Source organism: Oncorhynchus nerka, linkage group LG6 (assembly GCF_034236695.1).
Source record: "Oncorhynchus nerka isolate Pitt River linkage group LG6, Oner_Uvic_2.0, whole genome shotgun sequence".
Lineage (NCBI taxonomy): Eukaryota > Metazoa > Chordata > Actinopteri > Salmoniformes > Salmonidae > Oncorhynchus > Oncorhynchus nerka.
In genome coordinates this window covers 66,354,854-66,369,685 of record NC_088401.1, presented here as the reverse complement: position 1 = coordinate 66,369,685, position 14,832 = coordinate 66,354,854, and the positions used below count along the sequence as shown (strand labels likewise).

The 14,832-nt window shown below is 42.2% G+C and overlaps 1 protein-coding gene across 6 annotated transcripts in view; it reads left to right on the top strand.

The window, feature by feature from the left end:
• Positions 1 to 14,832, top strand: part of diaph2 (diaphanous-related formin 2) — a 736,531-nt gene that overhangs the window by 615,038 nt on the left and 106,661 nt on the right. For all 6 annotated transcript variants that reach the window (XM_029662409.2, XM_029662408.2, XM_029662405.2 and 3 more), the window contains one exon: positions 3,335 to 3,470. In XM_029662409.2, the coding sequence (XP_029518269.1) occupies positions 3,335 to 3,470 (136 nt within the window). The remainder of the gene's footprint in view (positions 1 to 3,334; positions 3,471 to 14,832) is intronic.

The window sequence follows — 14,832 nt, the reverse complement described above, 5'->3', positions numbered from 1 at the left end:
TAACAACCATAAAGGGCAATGGGTTCTATAACTGATTCAAGTATTTTTAGCCAGATCCTAAATGGTATGTCGAATTTGATGTTCCTTTTGATGGCATAGAATGCCCTTCTTGCCTTGTCTCTCAGATCGTTCACAGCTTTGTGGAAGTTACCTGTGGCGCTGATGTTTAGGCCAAGGTATGTGTAGTTTTTTGTGTGCTCTAGGGCAATGGTGTCTTTGTATTTGTGGTCCTGGCGACTGGACCTTTTTTGGAACACCATTATTTTGGTCTTACTGAGATTTACGGTCAGGGCCCAGGTCTTGCAGAATCTGTGCAGAAGATCTAGGTGCTGCTGTAGGCCCTCCTTGGTTGGTGAAAGAAGCACCATATCATCAGCAAACAGACATTTGACTTCAGATTCTAGTAGGGTGAGTCCGGGTGCTGCAGACTTTTCTAGTGCCCTCCCCAATTCGTTGATATATAGGTTGAAGAGGGTGGGGCTTAAGCTGCATCTCTGTCTCACCCCACGGCCCTGTGGGAAGAAATGTGTGTGTTTTTTGCCAATTTTAACCACGTACTTGTTGTTTGTGTACACTTGTGATTCGTATGTTTTTCCCCCAGCACCACTTTCCATCAATTTGTATAGCAGACCCTCATGCCAAATTGAGTTGAAGGCGTTTTTTAAATCAACAAAGCATGAGAAGACTTTGCCTTTGTTTTGGTTTGTTTGTCAATTAGGATGTGCAGGGTGAATACGTGGTCTGTCGTATGATAATTTGGTAAAAAGCCCATTTGACATTTTCTCTGTACATTGTTTTCACTGAGGAAATGTACGGGTCTGCTGTTAATGATAATGCAGAGGATTTTCCCAAGGTTGCTGTTGACGCCTAGCCCACGGTAGTTATTGGTGTCAAATTTGTCTCCACTCTTGTGGATTGGGATGATCAGTCCTTGGTTCAAATATTGGGGAAGATGTTAGAGTTTTAGTATAGCCAATTGGAATTTGTTGTCTGTATATTTGATAATTTCTTAGAGGATACCATTAACACCACATGCCTTGTTGTGTGGAGGGTTTTTATTTTGTCCTGTAGTTCATTCGAGGTGATTAGAGAATCCAGTGTGTTCTGGTAGTCTTTAATAGTTTATTCTAAGATTTGTATTTGATTATGTATATTTTTTTGCTGTTTGTTCTTTGTTATAGAGTCAAACAGATTGGAGAAGTGGTTTACCCATACATCTCCATTTTGGATAGATAATTCTTTGTGTTATTGTTTTAGTGTTTTCCAGTTTTTCCATACGTGGTTAGCGTCCATGGATTCTTCAATTACACTGAGCTGATTTCTGACGTGCTGTTCCTTCTTTTGCGTAGTGTATTTCTGTATTGTTTTAGTGATTCACCATAGTGAGGGCGTAGACTCAGGTTTTCCCGGGTCTCTATGTTTTTAGTTGGACAGGTTTCTCAATTTCTTTCTTAGATTTTTTCATTCTTCATCAAACCATTTGTCGTTGTTAATTTTCTTTGGTTTTCTATTTGAGATTCTATTTTTCTATTTGATAGGGAAGCTGAGAGGTCAAATATACTGTTAACATTTTCTACTGCCAAGTTTACACCTTCACTATTACAGTGGAACGTTTTGTCCAGGAAGGTGTCTCTCTCTCTGTCACTCTCCCTCTCTTGTGAGTTTTTCTCCTCCTTCTCTTTCTCTACCCCCCACCTGCTCTCTCTCTCTCTCTCTCTCTCTCTCTCTCTCTCTCTCTCTCTCTCTCTCTCTCTCTCTCACTTTCTTTCGCTTTCTCTGTCTCTCACTTTCTCTGTCTCACTCTCTCCATTATTCCTTCTCTGTATCTTTGCCTTTTTCTCCTCCTTCTCTTTCTCCACCCCTCCTCTCCTCTCTCTCTCTCTCTCTCTCTCTCTCTCTCTCTCTCTCTCTCTCTCTCTCTCAATTCAATGACTTTATTGGCATGGGAAACATGTGTTAACATTGCCAAAGCAAGTGAGGTAGATAATATATAAAGTGAAATAAACAATAAAAATTAACAGTAAACATTACACATACAGAAGTTTCAAAACAATAAAGACATTACAAATGTCATATATATATATATATATATATATATATACAGTGTTTTAACAATGTACAAATGGTTAATGGTTCTCTCTCTCTCCCCGTCTCTCTCTCTTTGTCTCTCTCACGTACTCTCTCCATCTCTCTATCTCTGTCTCTCTCCCTCTCCATTATTCCTTCTCAATATGTCTCCGTTTATCTTTGCCTGTGTGACTTTTTCTCCTCGTTGTCTTTCTCCACCCCCCCCCCCTCTCTCTCTCCATCTCTCTCTCTCTCCATCTCTCTCTCTCTCTCTCTATCTCCGTCTCTCGCTCACTCTCTCCGTCTCTCGCTCACTCTCTCCGTCTCTCTATCTCTTTCTCACTCTTTCTCTTCCTCTCCATTATTCCTTCTCTATATGTCTCCCTTTATCTTTGCCTGTGTGACTTTTTCTCCACCTTTTTTCTCCACCCCCCGCCCCCTCACTCTGTCTCTTCATCATTGTCATCTCACAAGGAGACAGTAACAGTGGGGGCTCTTGTCCTTGGACTTGGAAGCCAAGGCCCCAGATTTGACAGGCATGAATAGCTACTTGTTCCTTCCACACAATCCCCGTAATATCTGAGTCTTAGCCGGGGAGGGGATGTTTGTCTGTCAACGCTCATTATATCAGACCACAGAGGAGGTCAAGGGACGCAAGAAGGCACTCACACACACTTGCATGCAGACATGCGCAAACACACACTTGCAAATCCACAAATGTCTGACCAGTCACATACATGCATGCACATTTACACATGCACCCAGTCACACACACTCACACACATTCCAGGAAGAGGTATGTCATGCCTGCGCCACATGCCTGTGGTGAGAGAACCTTTGTGGGCTCCAAAGCTTGTGTGGTAGTGTCTTCTTCCTCCCTTTCTCCCCTCTGGTGTCAGAACAGCATTGTGCAACAGGAGATACCCCCCACTGTGTTCTGTTTCCTCCTCACTCTCCTTCCCTTCCCTGACACCTTGGTGACATTTTCGCCAGTGAAGAGGGCAGAGTGATATCTCTCTCCTTTCTCTTCTCTCTCTCTCTCCTGCATTGGGAGACTGGTTCACTGCAGTGCCACACACACCATCTTTGGTGGGGAACAGACTCACGATACACTGTGTACATGCAATATGCACTCTTAGGTCATCGACATTAGTCCGGCATAAAAACAAGACAATGGAGAAGCAATAAGAGTCTCAAGACAAGACACTGTATGTAGTTACCTTCTATAGTAGAACAGGTGTCCTCATGCCTGTGTGTCCCTCTACAGGAAGCAGTGAAGGACAACCACAAGAAGAGGGAGATGGAGGAGAAGATCAAGAGAGCCCGACTAGCCAAGGAGAAAGCGGAGCGCGAGAAGCAGGAGCGCCAGCAGAAGAAGAAGCAGCTGATTGACATGAACAAAGGTACACCACTTCTTCTGTCACTTTTAGAGAGAGAGAGACGGAGAGAGATTGAGAGTGTGTTAGAGAGAGACTGTGTGGGGGGAGGGGGCTGTGTGTTTGTGTGTCTGGGTGTGTGTGTGTTTGAGAAAGAGTATATGTGCGCAAGTGTGTGTGTGTTGAGGGGTGTGGAGCGTGTGTGAGGGTTGAAGCACTGAACTGTACCTCACATTGAGTCTACCTGCAGGGGGTGGGAGATGCATCTTTATCACTGAGAAGAAATCACATGTGTTTTATCCTGTCTCTCTCCTGTCTCTAATAGCGAACAACAGTGTGGTATAGAATCCATATTCATATGTTTTGTTCAATATTCATATATGTATTATTGATATCGTTGTTATGATGATTGCTAATAATAGTAGTTAGAGTAGTAGGCTAATGTACTAATACTACAGTATTCGTCATTGTAGTACAGAAAATAATATAATCAGAAAGCTACGTAAAAAAAATGTTTGTATTTGAACCAAGGTATAAGTAGTACTATTAGTAGTTATAGTCATCACCCTAGTAGTAGCAGTAGAAATAGTCACAGTTACATCAAAGCCTGGCAGTTCCTGTGTGAATCCCTATTATGTCATTGTGTTCGTCGTCACTGTGGTGGCTGTTGGGTGTAGCTCAGCTCTGTCAGGTGACGAGCAGAGAGCTGGCCGCCTGCCGCCAGTGTCATGGTGATGTAGGGATCTCAGGTCTACTGGCTTTGTAGAGCAGACAGTTGATAGGACTGGCACATCACACAGAATCACACATACATTCATGAGGAGGACCTTTTTTTCACCACACTAGTCACATGCTATTAAAACATTTAACAACCCTGGATGGCTAACATGGACTTACAATTTTTATTCAGACTTTTTCAAACATAGAAATGGAAGGGAAATGAGAGGATAATCATTTTGAAATGTTCACAACCGTAAAACTTCAAGTGAGACATTTATTATAGTTACAGGAAGTTTAAGAGAGATTTGTTGGAAGTTATTTCCCCCAACTTCCTGGTTTGGATTTGTATTATTTTCTCTCTCCGACTCCCAGCCGGGTTGTTTATAGCTTATCGTTTTGACCGACTGCCTTTTTATCTTTCTCATAAACAGTGTAATGGTGGTGAAAACGCTATTGATTATTTCAGACGGCACAGTTATTCAGACATGACAAATAGCAATAGAGATCTCTGTGCCCTATTACTGAAATGACATTGAGACAGGCAGAATGTTGTGCCTAGAGGCCTTGGGGGGCTGGGAACCAGTCAGCGCGGTCTTTTTTGTTATTTTCTGACAAACACACTGGGATTTTTTACAATTCACCAGCTTCAAATGTCACAGCTAGCCAAGGACCTTTCTGTAGCTCTGCTGTGTTCAGCAATGTGACAAGCCGCTCCAAGTCACTCTCCATCACACACTGCTGCTCTAACTCTCTGCCAGATAATTGATGCATGCAACTTTTTCAAGCAGAGAACTCTTTGAAAGCTTCATTTTTAATAATCCAGAATGGCTGTCTTCTGAAGATGCCTGGGAAGCCTATCCGTCTCTCTTTTCTCTCTCTCTCTCTCTCTCTCTCTCTCTCTCTCTTTACTGTCTCTCTACTCTCTCTCTCGCGCTCTCTCTCTACTCTCTCTCTTGCGCTCTCTCTCATTCCCGTTCTCTCTGCCTCTGTCTGTTTCTCTCTGTTTCTCTCTTTCTCTCTTCCTCCCAGCTCTGTCCCTCCCCCTCTCCCTTACCCTCTCTTTATGTGTCTAAGCAGATGGAGGAAAGTAGGTGTGATATTAAATATTTCTGCCGGAGTAGATTTGGATCTCTGTTTCAGTCGGAAGACACCATAATATGTTGGGGGATGAATAAAACATGACAAGGACACGGACTGGTAGCCTGGAGCCTAAGAGATAGCATGGATACTCTGCCATCCCCGTCACCCGACTCCTGGTCTCTCCCGACTTTGTGTCTGATCATCCAGAAATAGGAATTCTGAGCCTTTCAAGTTTCAAGGACGATGATACCTACAAGCTTTATATCATTGGCAGTTGGTGGTTCTGAAATCAATAAGCCAATACGATTTAATCAAAGTCGACTCGTCCCCCTTAGAAATGTTCTCTCGTCATATTTTGTACCCTGACTAGGTAATTTTTGAGAAAATACAAGAAGGGGAATGACAGTTGGATGATTTTTTTACCCTGTGTAAATGGGACTATGAACAGCAAACTCAGCTTGATGGGGGGTTAAAGGGCAGGGTTTCTCTGTCTTTTGACTCTTGTGAGTAGATTTTGCTTCGACTCAGTTTCTCTCTTTAGCTCTCTGTTCAGAACACAGATGTCGGTCTATCCAGTATTTTTCCATTGTATTCTTCATAATTGTTTCTACCCTGCTGGCTAGTATCAGCCTTCCTCTCCTACAGATGACAGCCTTGGGTGTGAGAGGCTCCTCGGCTAGCCTTGCTATCCACACTCATCACCAGCAGGCCTCATTGACGGCACTGTTGAAAAATTCTATGTGTACTTCAACAGTTTGCTGGAGTTAGTGAGTTGGATGCCTTACATCCATATTTTATGGCCCGGCATCAAACATGTTTTAATAAAAAGTTGGGGAAGATAAGGCAGTGTATGGTTTCTGAGGCAGATCATATTTTATTCTTCAAAACCATTTACCAATCATATCCAACCATTTTCAGCATTAATGTTGCATGGGTGGGCCGGTTATAGAGCTAAAATATATCTCTACTTTTGATATAACACATTTTCTTGGACATGTATTTAATTCCAAATAATACTTTGTGATAATACATTTACACTTTCAACACCTTTATTGCAGGCAAATATCTTCTCACAGCCAGCTGGCACGAACATATGGCCATTATTTTCCTGGAATGACATACATGTAAATTAAGCTTTTCAATGTATATTTTCTATGGATTTATGCATTCATTCATTCTAAAATTTGATGGATCATACCATGGTGTTTAATGTCATTTCAAGGGGCTATTTTGGTAAAGAGATAGATTTAATTCATTTTGCAAATTATGAACTAATCCTCTTCACATGCAAATGATTAACAATGAAATGCATATTTAATGACAATTTAATAAATTTAGCTTTAAGAGTATGGTGGTGGTGGTAGGGTGGGGGGAGAGGTTGATCGACAAATGCTTTTAGGAAATGGCACACGAGTGAAACTTGAGAATATGCCCTTCTGTGAGTTCAGTCAGCGAGTACTTCCTGGAACGCCCGTGATTGATGCGCGAGACAAGAGTCGGGCTAAATCTGTTTTCATTGTGAAGTATTAGAAATACTAATATGGGAAATTGCTTATGAAATCATTACGTGCTTCTCTCCATTTGTTTTAATTTGCCCTAAGTGGATTCCCATATTCTCTTGGACTAACCAGATGTTCACCATTCAACCCAAATTGCTTTACCCCGGCTGCAAGTGAACGGGTGAGCCAACGCTGCTGTAAAATAGAGCCTAGATCTGCCGTAATCCTTCTGTCTCTAATAGGAAAAGATGTTTCATCCCAGCAGGGTATTTATTAGGCCGGCAGATATGAAACAATGTCACAGAGAGTGTTCAGACACAGCCTGTAGAGCGAGAAGGAGGAGGAGGGAGAAAGAGAGAGAGGGGGGTAGGAAGAGAGAAGGGTGGAGGGAGAGAGGAAGGGAGGGAGAGGGAAGAGAGGGAGGAAAGTAGGGGGGAGGGAGGGGGAGAAAGAAAGCGAGAGAGAGAAAGAGAGAGGGGGGGGGCCACGGAAATGACTGGATTGGACATTCTAATGGGGAAAACACACAGGTCTGTTGAAGTTAAAACACACTTTATTTAGAAGTTGAATATCATTGATGTTTTAACCATCAGAAGGAGTAGGGGAGTGGAAAAGTGGGCATTGGTGACACCTGTGCCCGGCTGGCATCAGACAGGGTCAGTATCCTGGTCTCAGCCAGTGTCCGTGCCCACATGTGGATGTGTCCCCCCAGTCAAATCCACTTAGGTCTGAATGGGGCCTGGAAGCACATATTACTCTGGTTTGAGCACAATGTGACATGGCATAGGGGACACATTGGAACAATTCAACAAGTTAAGAAGTCATTTGAACATGTTTCGTAATAACAAAGCAGATATCTACTAGTAAATACAAAGCCTAGTCAGATTAATTTACATTTCACATAAACACACTTTATTTAAAAAGGATTAAAAGAATGACCACCGTAATTTGATATGTTCATTCTCCTGTTTGGTCTGGATGTTAGCTTACATTATATAGTATTATGACATACAGCACCTTCAGAAAATATTCATACCCCTTGACTTATTTCACATTTGTTGTCTTACAGCCTGAATTGAAATGGATTACGTTTAATTTTTTTCTCACACATCTACACACAATACCTCATAATGACAGTGTTTTTTAAAATGTTTGTACAATTATTGAAAATTAAATACAGATATCTAATTTAAATAGAGTACCAGTCAAAAGTTTGGACACGCATTCAAGGGTTTTTCTTTATTTTTTAAAACTATTTTCTACATTGTAGAATAATAGTGAAAACATCACAATTATGGCAGCCCCCCGCACCTCTCTGATTCAGAGGGGTTGGGTTAAATGCGGAAGACACATTTCAGTTGAATACATTCAGTTGGACAACTGACTAGGTATCCCTCTTTGCCTTTCCTTTCCTCCTCCATGCTTCATGGTGGGAACTACACACGCAGAGATAATCCGTTCACCTAATATGCGTCTCACAAAGACATGGCGGTTGGAACCAAAAATCTCAAATTTGGACTCATCAGACCAAAGGACAGATTTCCACCGGTCTAATGTCCATGTGTTTCTTAGCCCATCAAGTCTCTTCTTATTACTGGTGTCCTCTTCTAGTGGTTTCTTTGCAGCAATTTAACCATGATTCACGCAGTCTCCTCTGAACAGTTGATGTTTAGATGTCTGTTACTTGAACTCTGTGAAGCATTTATTTGGGCTGCAATCTGAGGTGCAGTTAATTGCTGATTTCTGAGGCTGGTAAACTCTAATGAACTTACTCTGGAACAGAGGTAACTCTGCGTCTTCCTTTCCTGTGGCGTTCCTCATGAGAGCCAGTTTCATCATAGCGCTTGATGGTTTTTGCGACTGCACTTGAAGGAACTTCAAAGTTCCAAGGAAGTTCTTGAAATGTTCAATATTGACTGACCTTCATGTCTTAAAGTAATGATGGACTGTCGTTTCTCTTTGCTTATTTGAGCTGTTCTTGCCATAATATGGATTTAGCCCTGTTTGGTAAAATACCATCTTCTGCATACCACCCCTACCTTCCATATATGTTATTTCATAGTGTTGATATCTTCACTATTATTCTGCAATGTAGAAAATAGTAAAAATAAAGAAAAACCCTGGAATGACTAGGTGTGTCCAAACTTTTGACTGGTACCGTCAGTATTCACACCCCTGAGTCAATGCATGTTAGAATCACCTTGGGCAGTGATTACTACAACTGTGAATCGTTCTGGGTAAGCCTCTGAGAGCTTTGCATGCCTGAATTGTGCAATATTAATTCTTCAAGCTCTGTCAAGTTGGTTGTTGATCATTGCTAGACAGCCATTTTCAAGTATAGATTTTCAAGACACTTTAAGTTCAAACTGTAACTAGGCCAGGATCATTCAATGTCGTCTTGGTAAGCAACTCTAGTGTATATTTGAAAATATGAAGAGTGGTACTCAGTGATATGTTGTTTTGGATTTGCTCCTTGAAATAGTATTTTGTATTCAGGACATAAAGTACATTTCTTTGTCAGTTTTTTTTCAGTTTTACTTTCGTGCCTTATTGCAAACAGGATGGATGTTTTGGAATATTTTTCTGCACAGGTTTCCTTCTTTTCATTCTGTCATTTAGGTGAGTAATTGTGGCGTAACTACAATGTTGTTGATCCATCCTCAGTTTTCTCCTATCACAGCTATTAAACTCTGTAACTGTTTTAAAGTCACCATTGGCCTCATGGGGATATCCCTGAGTGGTTTAGTTTCTCTCGCAACTGAGTTAGGAAGGATGCCTGTATCGTTGTAGTGACTCGGTGTATTGATACACCATCCAAAGTGTAATTAATAACTTCACCATGCTCAAAAGGATATTCAATGTCTGTTTTAAAAAATATATATATTTATTATCTACCAATAGGTGCCCTTCTTTGAGAGGTATTTGTGGTTGAATACTTAATGACTCAAGACATTTCAGGTTTTCATTTGCTAGTAATTTGTAAAAAAAATAATAATAATCTAAAAACATAATTCCACTTTGACATTATGGGGTATTGTGTGTAGGCTAGTGAAACAAAATCTCAATTGAATCCATTTTAAATTCAGGCTGTAAAATAACAAAATGTGGACAAAGTCAAGGGGTGTGAATACTTTCTGAAGGCACTGTACATGTAATATGCACTGAGAATGGGAATAGAAAACTTTGTTGTTGGTTAAATAGATAAACATTTTGAAGACATATGAAGTGAATTATGGAACCTAAGACATACAGTGGCTTGCAAAAGTAATCACACCCTTAGCATTTTTCCTATTTTGTTTCCTTACAGCGTGGAATTAAAGATTTTTTAGGGGTTTGTATAATTTGATTTACACAACATGCCTACCACTTTGAATATGCAAAATATTTGTTATTGTGAAACAAACAAGAAATAAGAAAGAAAAACAGAAAACTTGAGCGTGCATAACTATTCACTCCCCCCCCCAAGCCACTCGGGTTTTTGACCATTCTTCAAGGCAAAACTTCTCCAGTTCCTTCAAGTTGGATGGATTCCGCTGGTGTACAGGAATCTTTAAGTCATACCACAGATTCTCAATTGTATTGAGGTCTGGGCAACCACTTGAGGGTTGCTTTAGCAGTATGCTTAGGGTCATTGTCCTACTGGAAGGTGAACCTCCATCCCAGTCTCAAATCTCTTTGAAGACTGAAACAGGTTTCCCTCAAGAATTTCCCTGTATTTTGCACCAGCCATCATTCCTTCAATTCTGACCAATTTCCCAGTCCCTGCCTATGAAAAACATCCTGACAGCATGATGCTGCTGACAGCATGCTTCCCTGTTGGGATGGTGTTCTCATGGTGATGAGAGGTGTTGGGTTTGCGCCAGACGTAGCGTTTTCCTTGATAGCCAAAAAGCTCCATTTTAGTCTCATCTGACCAGAGTACCAGAGTACCTTCCATATGTTTGGGGAGACTCCCACATGCCTTTTGGCGAAAGCAAACGTGTTTGCTTATTTTTTTCTTAAGCAATGTATTTTTTCTGGCCACTCTTCCGTAAAGCCCAGCTCTGTGGAGTCTACGGCTTAAAGTGGTCCTATGGACAGATTCTCCAATCTCCGCTGTGGAGCTTTGCAGCTCCTTCAGGGTTATCTTTGGTCTCTTTGTTGCCTTTCTGATCAATGCCCTCCTTGCCTGATCTGTGAGTTTTGGTGGGTGGCCCTCTCTTGGCAGGTTTGTTGTGGTGCCATATTCTTACATTTTTTAAATAATGGATTTAATGGTGCTCCGTGGGATGTTCAAAGTTTCGGATATTTTTTTATGACCCAAACCTGATCTGTACTTTTCCACAACTTTGTCCCTGACCTGTTTGGAGAGCTCCTTGGTCTTCATGGTGCCTCCTGCTTTAGTGGTGTTGCAGACTCTGGGGTCTTTCAGAACAGGTGTAAACATACTGAGATCATGTGACAGATCATGTGTCACTTAGATTGCACACAGGTGACTTTATTTAACTTATTATGTGACTTATTATATCTTGCTTCATAGCAAAGGGGGTGAATACATATGCACGCACCACTTTTCTTTCTTTTTTTTTCTCACTTCACCAATTTGGATTATTATGTACATTACATTACATGGCAATGTATTCCGGACTGAAAATCTTTTTGGTTACAACTTGCAACAATAACAATGGCTGTATGTTGTGTCATGTATTACAATGACCCACTTATGTCTAGCTGCCTAGCTACTTAACTACCAAGCGAGCTGCTTGGCTACCTAGCACACATTATTTGCTCAGCAGTTATTTTGTTGTGTGATCATACTTCATTTAAAAATAGATATTTATATAGCTCTACAGGGAATTAGGAGGACGAAAACAAACCACAGTTTTCAAACAAAACCAATAGTTCCCAAACTATTCCAGCCATTTATAAAATACTCCAATAGTTGGAGGCTCACAGATTATTTTTTCCTAATTCACTTTTACCTGCAAGTGAGCATTCCTCACAGTGCAAATTAAAAACCACTCATCCAGTCCAATCCATTTTTGCAACAGCTTGCAGGCACTGGCAGAATTCAGTTTCATTCAATTCTATTCTCTGGGGAAATGTCATCAACAATTGAGAGGGAGGCTTTGGCTTTTGGCTGAGGTGGTTTAGGCTATTCACTGTTATCAATGTTTACTGTGTACCAGCTCAAGTGATGTTGAATCGAACCTCTCTCTTGTTCAATTCAGAGTTCAAAATAAGATGAACAACTGCTCACCTTGACATAACAGCACACCATTTATTTGAAATTATTCTGGGTATATTAGTAAAAGCAAGGCAGCAATCTTCATAATCTCTCTAAGCGGCGTGGACACCGTGTTTACATATAGTCAGAGACTAAGTAAGTTGGGATGTTTTCAGTCTTTTCACCGGTTGTATAATGAGACGATTGGGTCATTTGCTTTTCATTTGTTATTTTATTATTACAAGGCACTGTTCAATATTGACTGAGTGCAACCATTTCAAAAAGCATCACTTTTGCTGATGATAGCCCATCTAGTAAGCTTGCTCAGTTCACTGGGCCTATTAGATTAAGGAAGAGGATGCCTCCGTAGCTCTATAGAGAGAGAACAACTGTGAATGTTGACAACGCTGGACACTAACGTCTATTTATGCATTCTCCCTTTCTGCTTTTCAGCTTGAAGAGACTGCATGTCTCCAAGAAAAATAAGTCGGTGTCTTGCTTTTCACATAAAGTATATGTTACAGCAAAAAGGTACAATAGAACACCGGTATTACAATAGAACCACCAGTGGCTTTGATATACATTTGTATACATTTCTATTCTACTTATGCTGATTATTCACATGTTACTATACAGTAGCACACCTCATCCACGTCGTTCTCAATCTCTCTACCTAGCTAACAGGTTCAGGCTTGTGTCGTCTTGAATGCTGATTGTGCATATGTGCCAATCTCCATTAGCAGCGCGTGCCATGCTCGGGGGAGCCGGAGATGTTTTTGCCGTTGCCAGGGCCGACAGTAACACAAGAGTGACAGAGCGGTGTGAGGAGGAAGTGGATTGATGGTGGTGTGTGACAGTGACAGCTAGCGCGCGTTAGGGCTAGAGAGAGCATACCTGTATGTTAATTCGATGTGTTCATTCTCCTGTTTGGTCTGTATGTTAGCTTATATAGTATTATGACATGCATATAATATGCACTGAGAATGGGAATAGATCATTTTATCGTTGGTTAAAGAGATAAACGGTGCATCATTTTTAAGACATTTGAGGTGAATTATGAAACCTAAAGACATATTCCCAGCTGGAAAGCTTTCTGGTTACAACTTGCTACCTTAACAATGGCTGTACGTTGTGTCCTGTATTACCTTGACCAACTACATCAACAGGCCTACAGTGGAGAAGGTGGAAAGCTTAAAGTTCCTCGGCGTACACATCACTGACGACCTGAAATGGTCCACCCACACAGAAAATGTATTGAAGAAGGCACAACAGCGCCTCTTCAACCTCAGGTGGCTGAAGAAATGTGGCTTGGCCCCTAAAACCCTCACAAACTTTTACAGATGCACAATTGAGAGCATCCTGTTGGGCTCTACCACAGCCTGTACGGCAACTGCACCACCCACAACCGCAGGGCTCTCCAGAGGGTGGTGCGGTCTGCCCAATGCATCACCGGGGGCAAACTGCCTGCCCTGCAGGACACCTCCAGCACCCGATGTCACAGGAAGGCCAAAAAGATAATCAAGGAAATCAACCACCTGAGCCAGGTCCAGTTCACCCGCTATCATCCAGAAGGCGAGGTCAGTACAGGTGGATCAAAGTTGGGACCGAGAGACTGTAAAACAGCTTCTATCTTAAGGCCATCAGACTGTTAAATAGCCATCACTAGCTGGCTTCCACCCGGTTACACAACCCTGCACCTTAGAGGCTGCTGCCCTATATACACTGCTCAAAAGAATAAAGGGAACACTAAAATAACACATCCTAGATCTGAATGAATGAAATATTCTTATTAAATACTTTTTTCTTTACATAGTTGAATGTGCTGACAACAAAATCACACAAAATTTATCAATGGAAATCAAATTTAGCAACCCATGGAGGTCTGGATTTGGAGTCACACTAAAAATTAAAGTGGAAAACCACACTACAGGCTGATCCAACTTTGATGTAATGTCCTTAAAACAAGTCAAAATGAGGCTCAGTAGTGTGTGTGGCCTCCACATGCCTGTATGACCTCCCTACAAGGCCTGGGCATGCTCCATATGAGGTGACGGATGGTCTCCTGAGGGATCTCCTCCCAGACCTGGACTAAAGCATCCGCCAACTCGTGGACAGTCTGTGATGCAACGTGGCGTTGGTGGATGGAGCGAGACATGATGTCCCAAATGTGCTCAATTGGATTCAGGTCTGGGGAACGGGCGGGCCAGTCCATAGCATCAATGCCTTCCTCTTGCAGGAACTGCTGACACACTCCAGCCACATGATGTCTAGCATTGTCTTGCATTAGGAGGAACCCAGGGCCAACCGTACCAGCATATGGTCTCACAAGGGGTCTGAGGATCTCATCTCGGTACCTAATGGCAGTCAGGCTACCTCTGGCGAGCACATGGAGGGCTGTGCGGCCCCCCAAAGAAATGCCACCCCACACCATGACTGACCCACCGCCAAACCGGTCATGCTGGAGGATGTTGCAGGCAGCAGAACGTTCTCCAGGGCGTCTCCAGACTGTCACGTCTGTCACATGTGCTCAGTGTGAACCTGCTTTCATCTGTGAAGAGCACAGGGCAAATTTGCCAATCTTGGTGTTCTCCTGCAAATGCCAAACATCCTGCGCGGTGTTGGGCTGTAAGCACAAGGTAGCGGAGGAAGCGGTCCTGCTGCTGGGTTGTTGCCCTCCTACGGCCTCCTCCACGTCTCCTGATGTACTGGCCTGTCTCCTGGTAGCGCCTCCATCCTCTGTACACTACGCTGACAGACACAGCAAACCTTCTTACCACAGCTCGCATTGATGTGTCATCCTGGATGAGCTGCACTACCTGAGCCACTTGTGTGGGTTGTAGACTCCGTCTCATACTACCACTAGAGTGAAAGCACCGCCAGCATT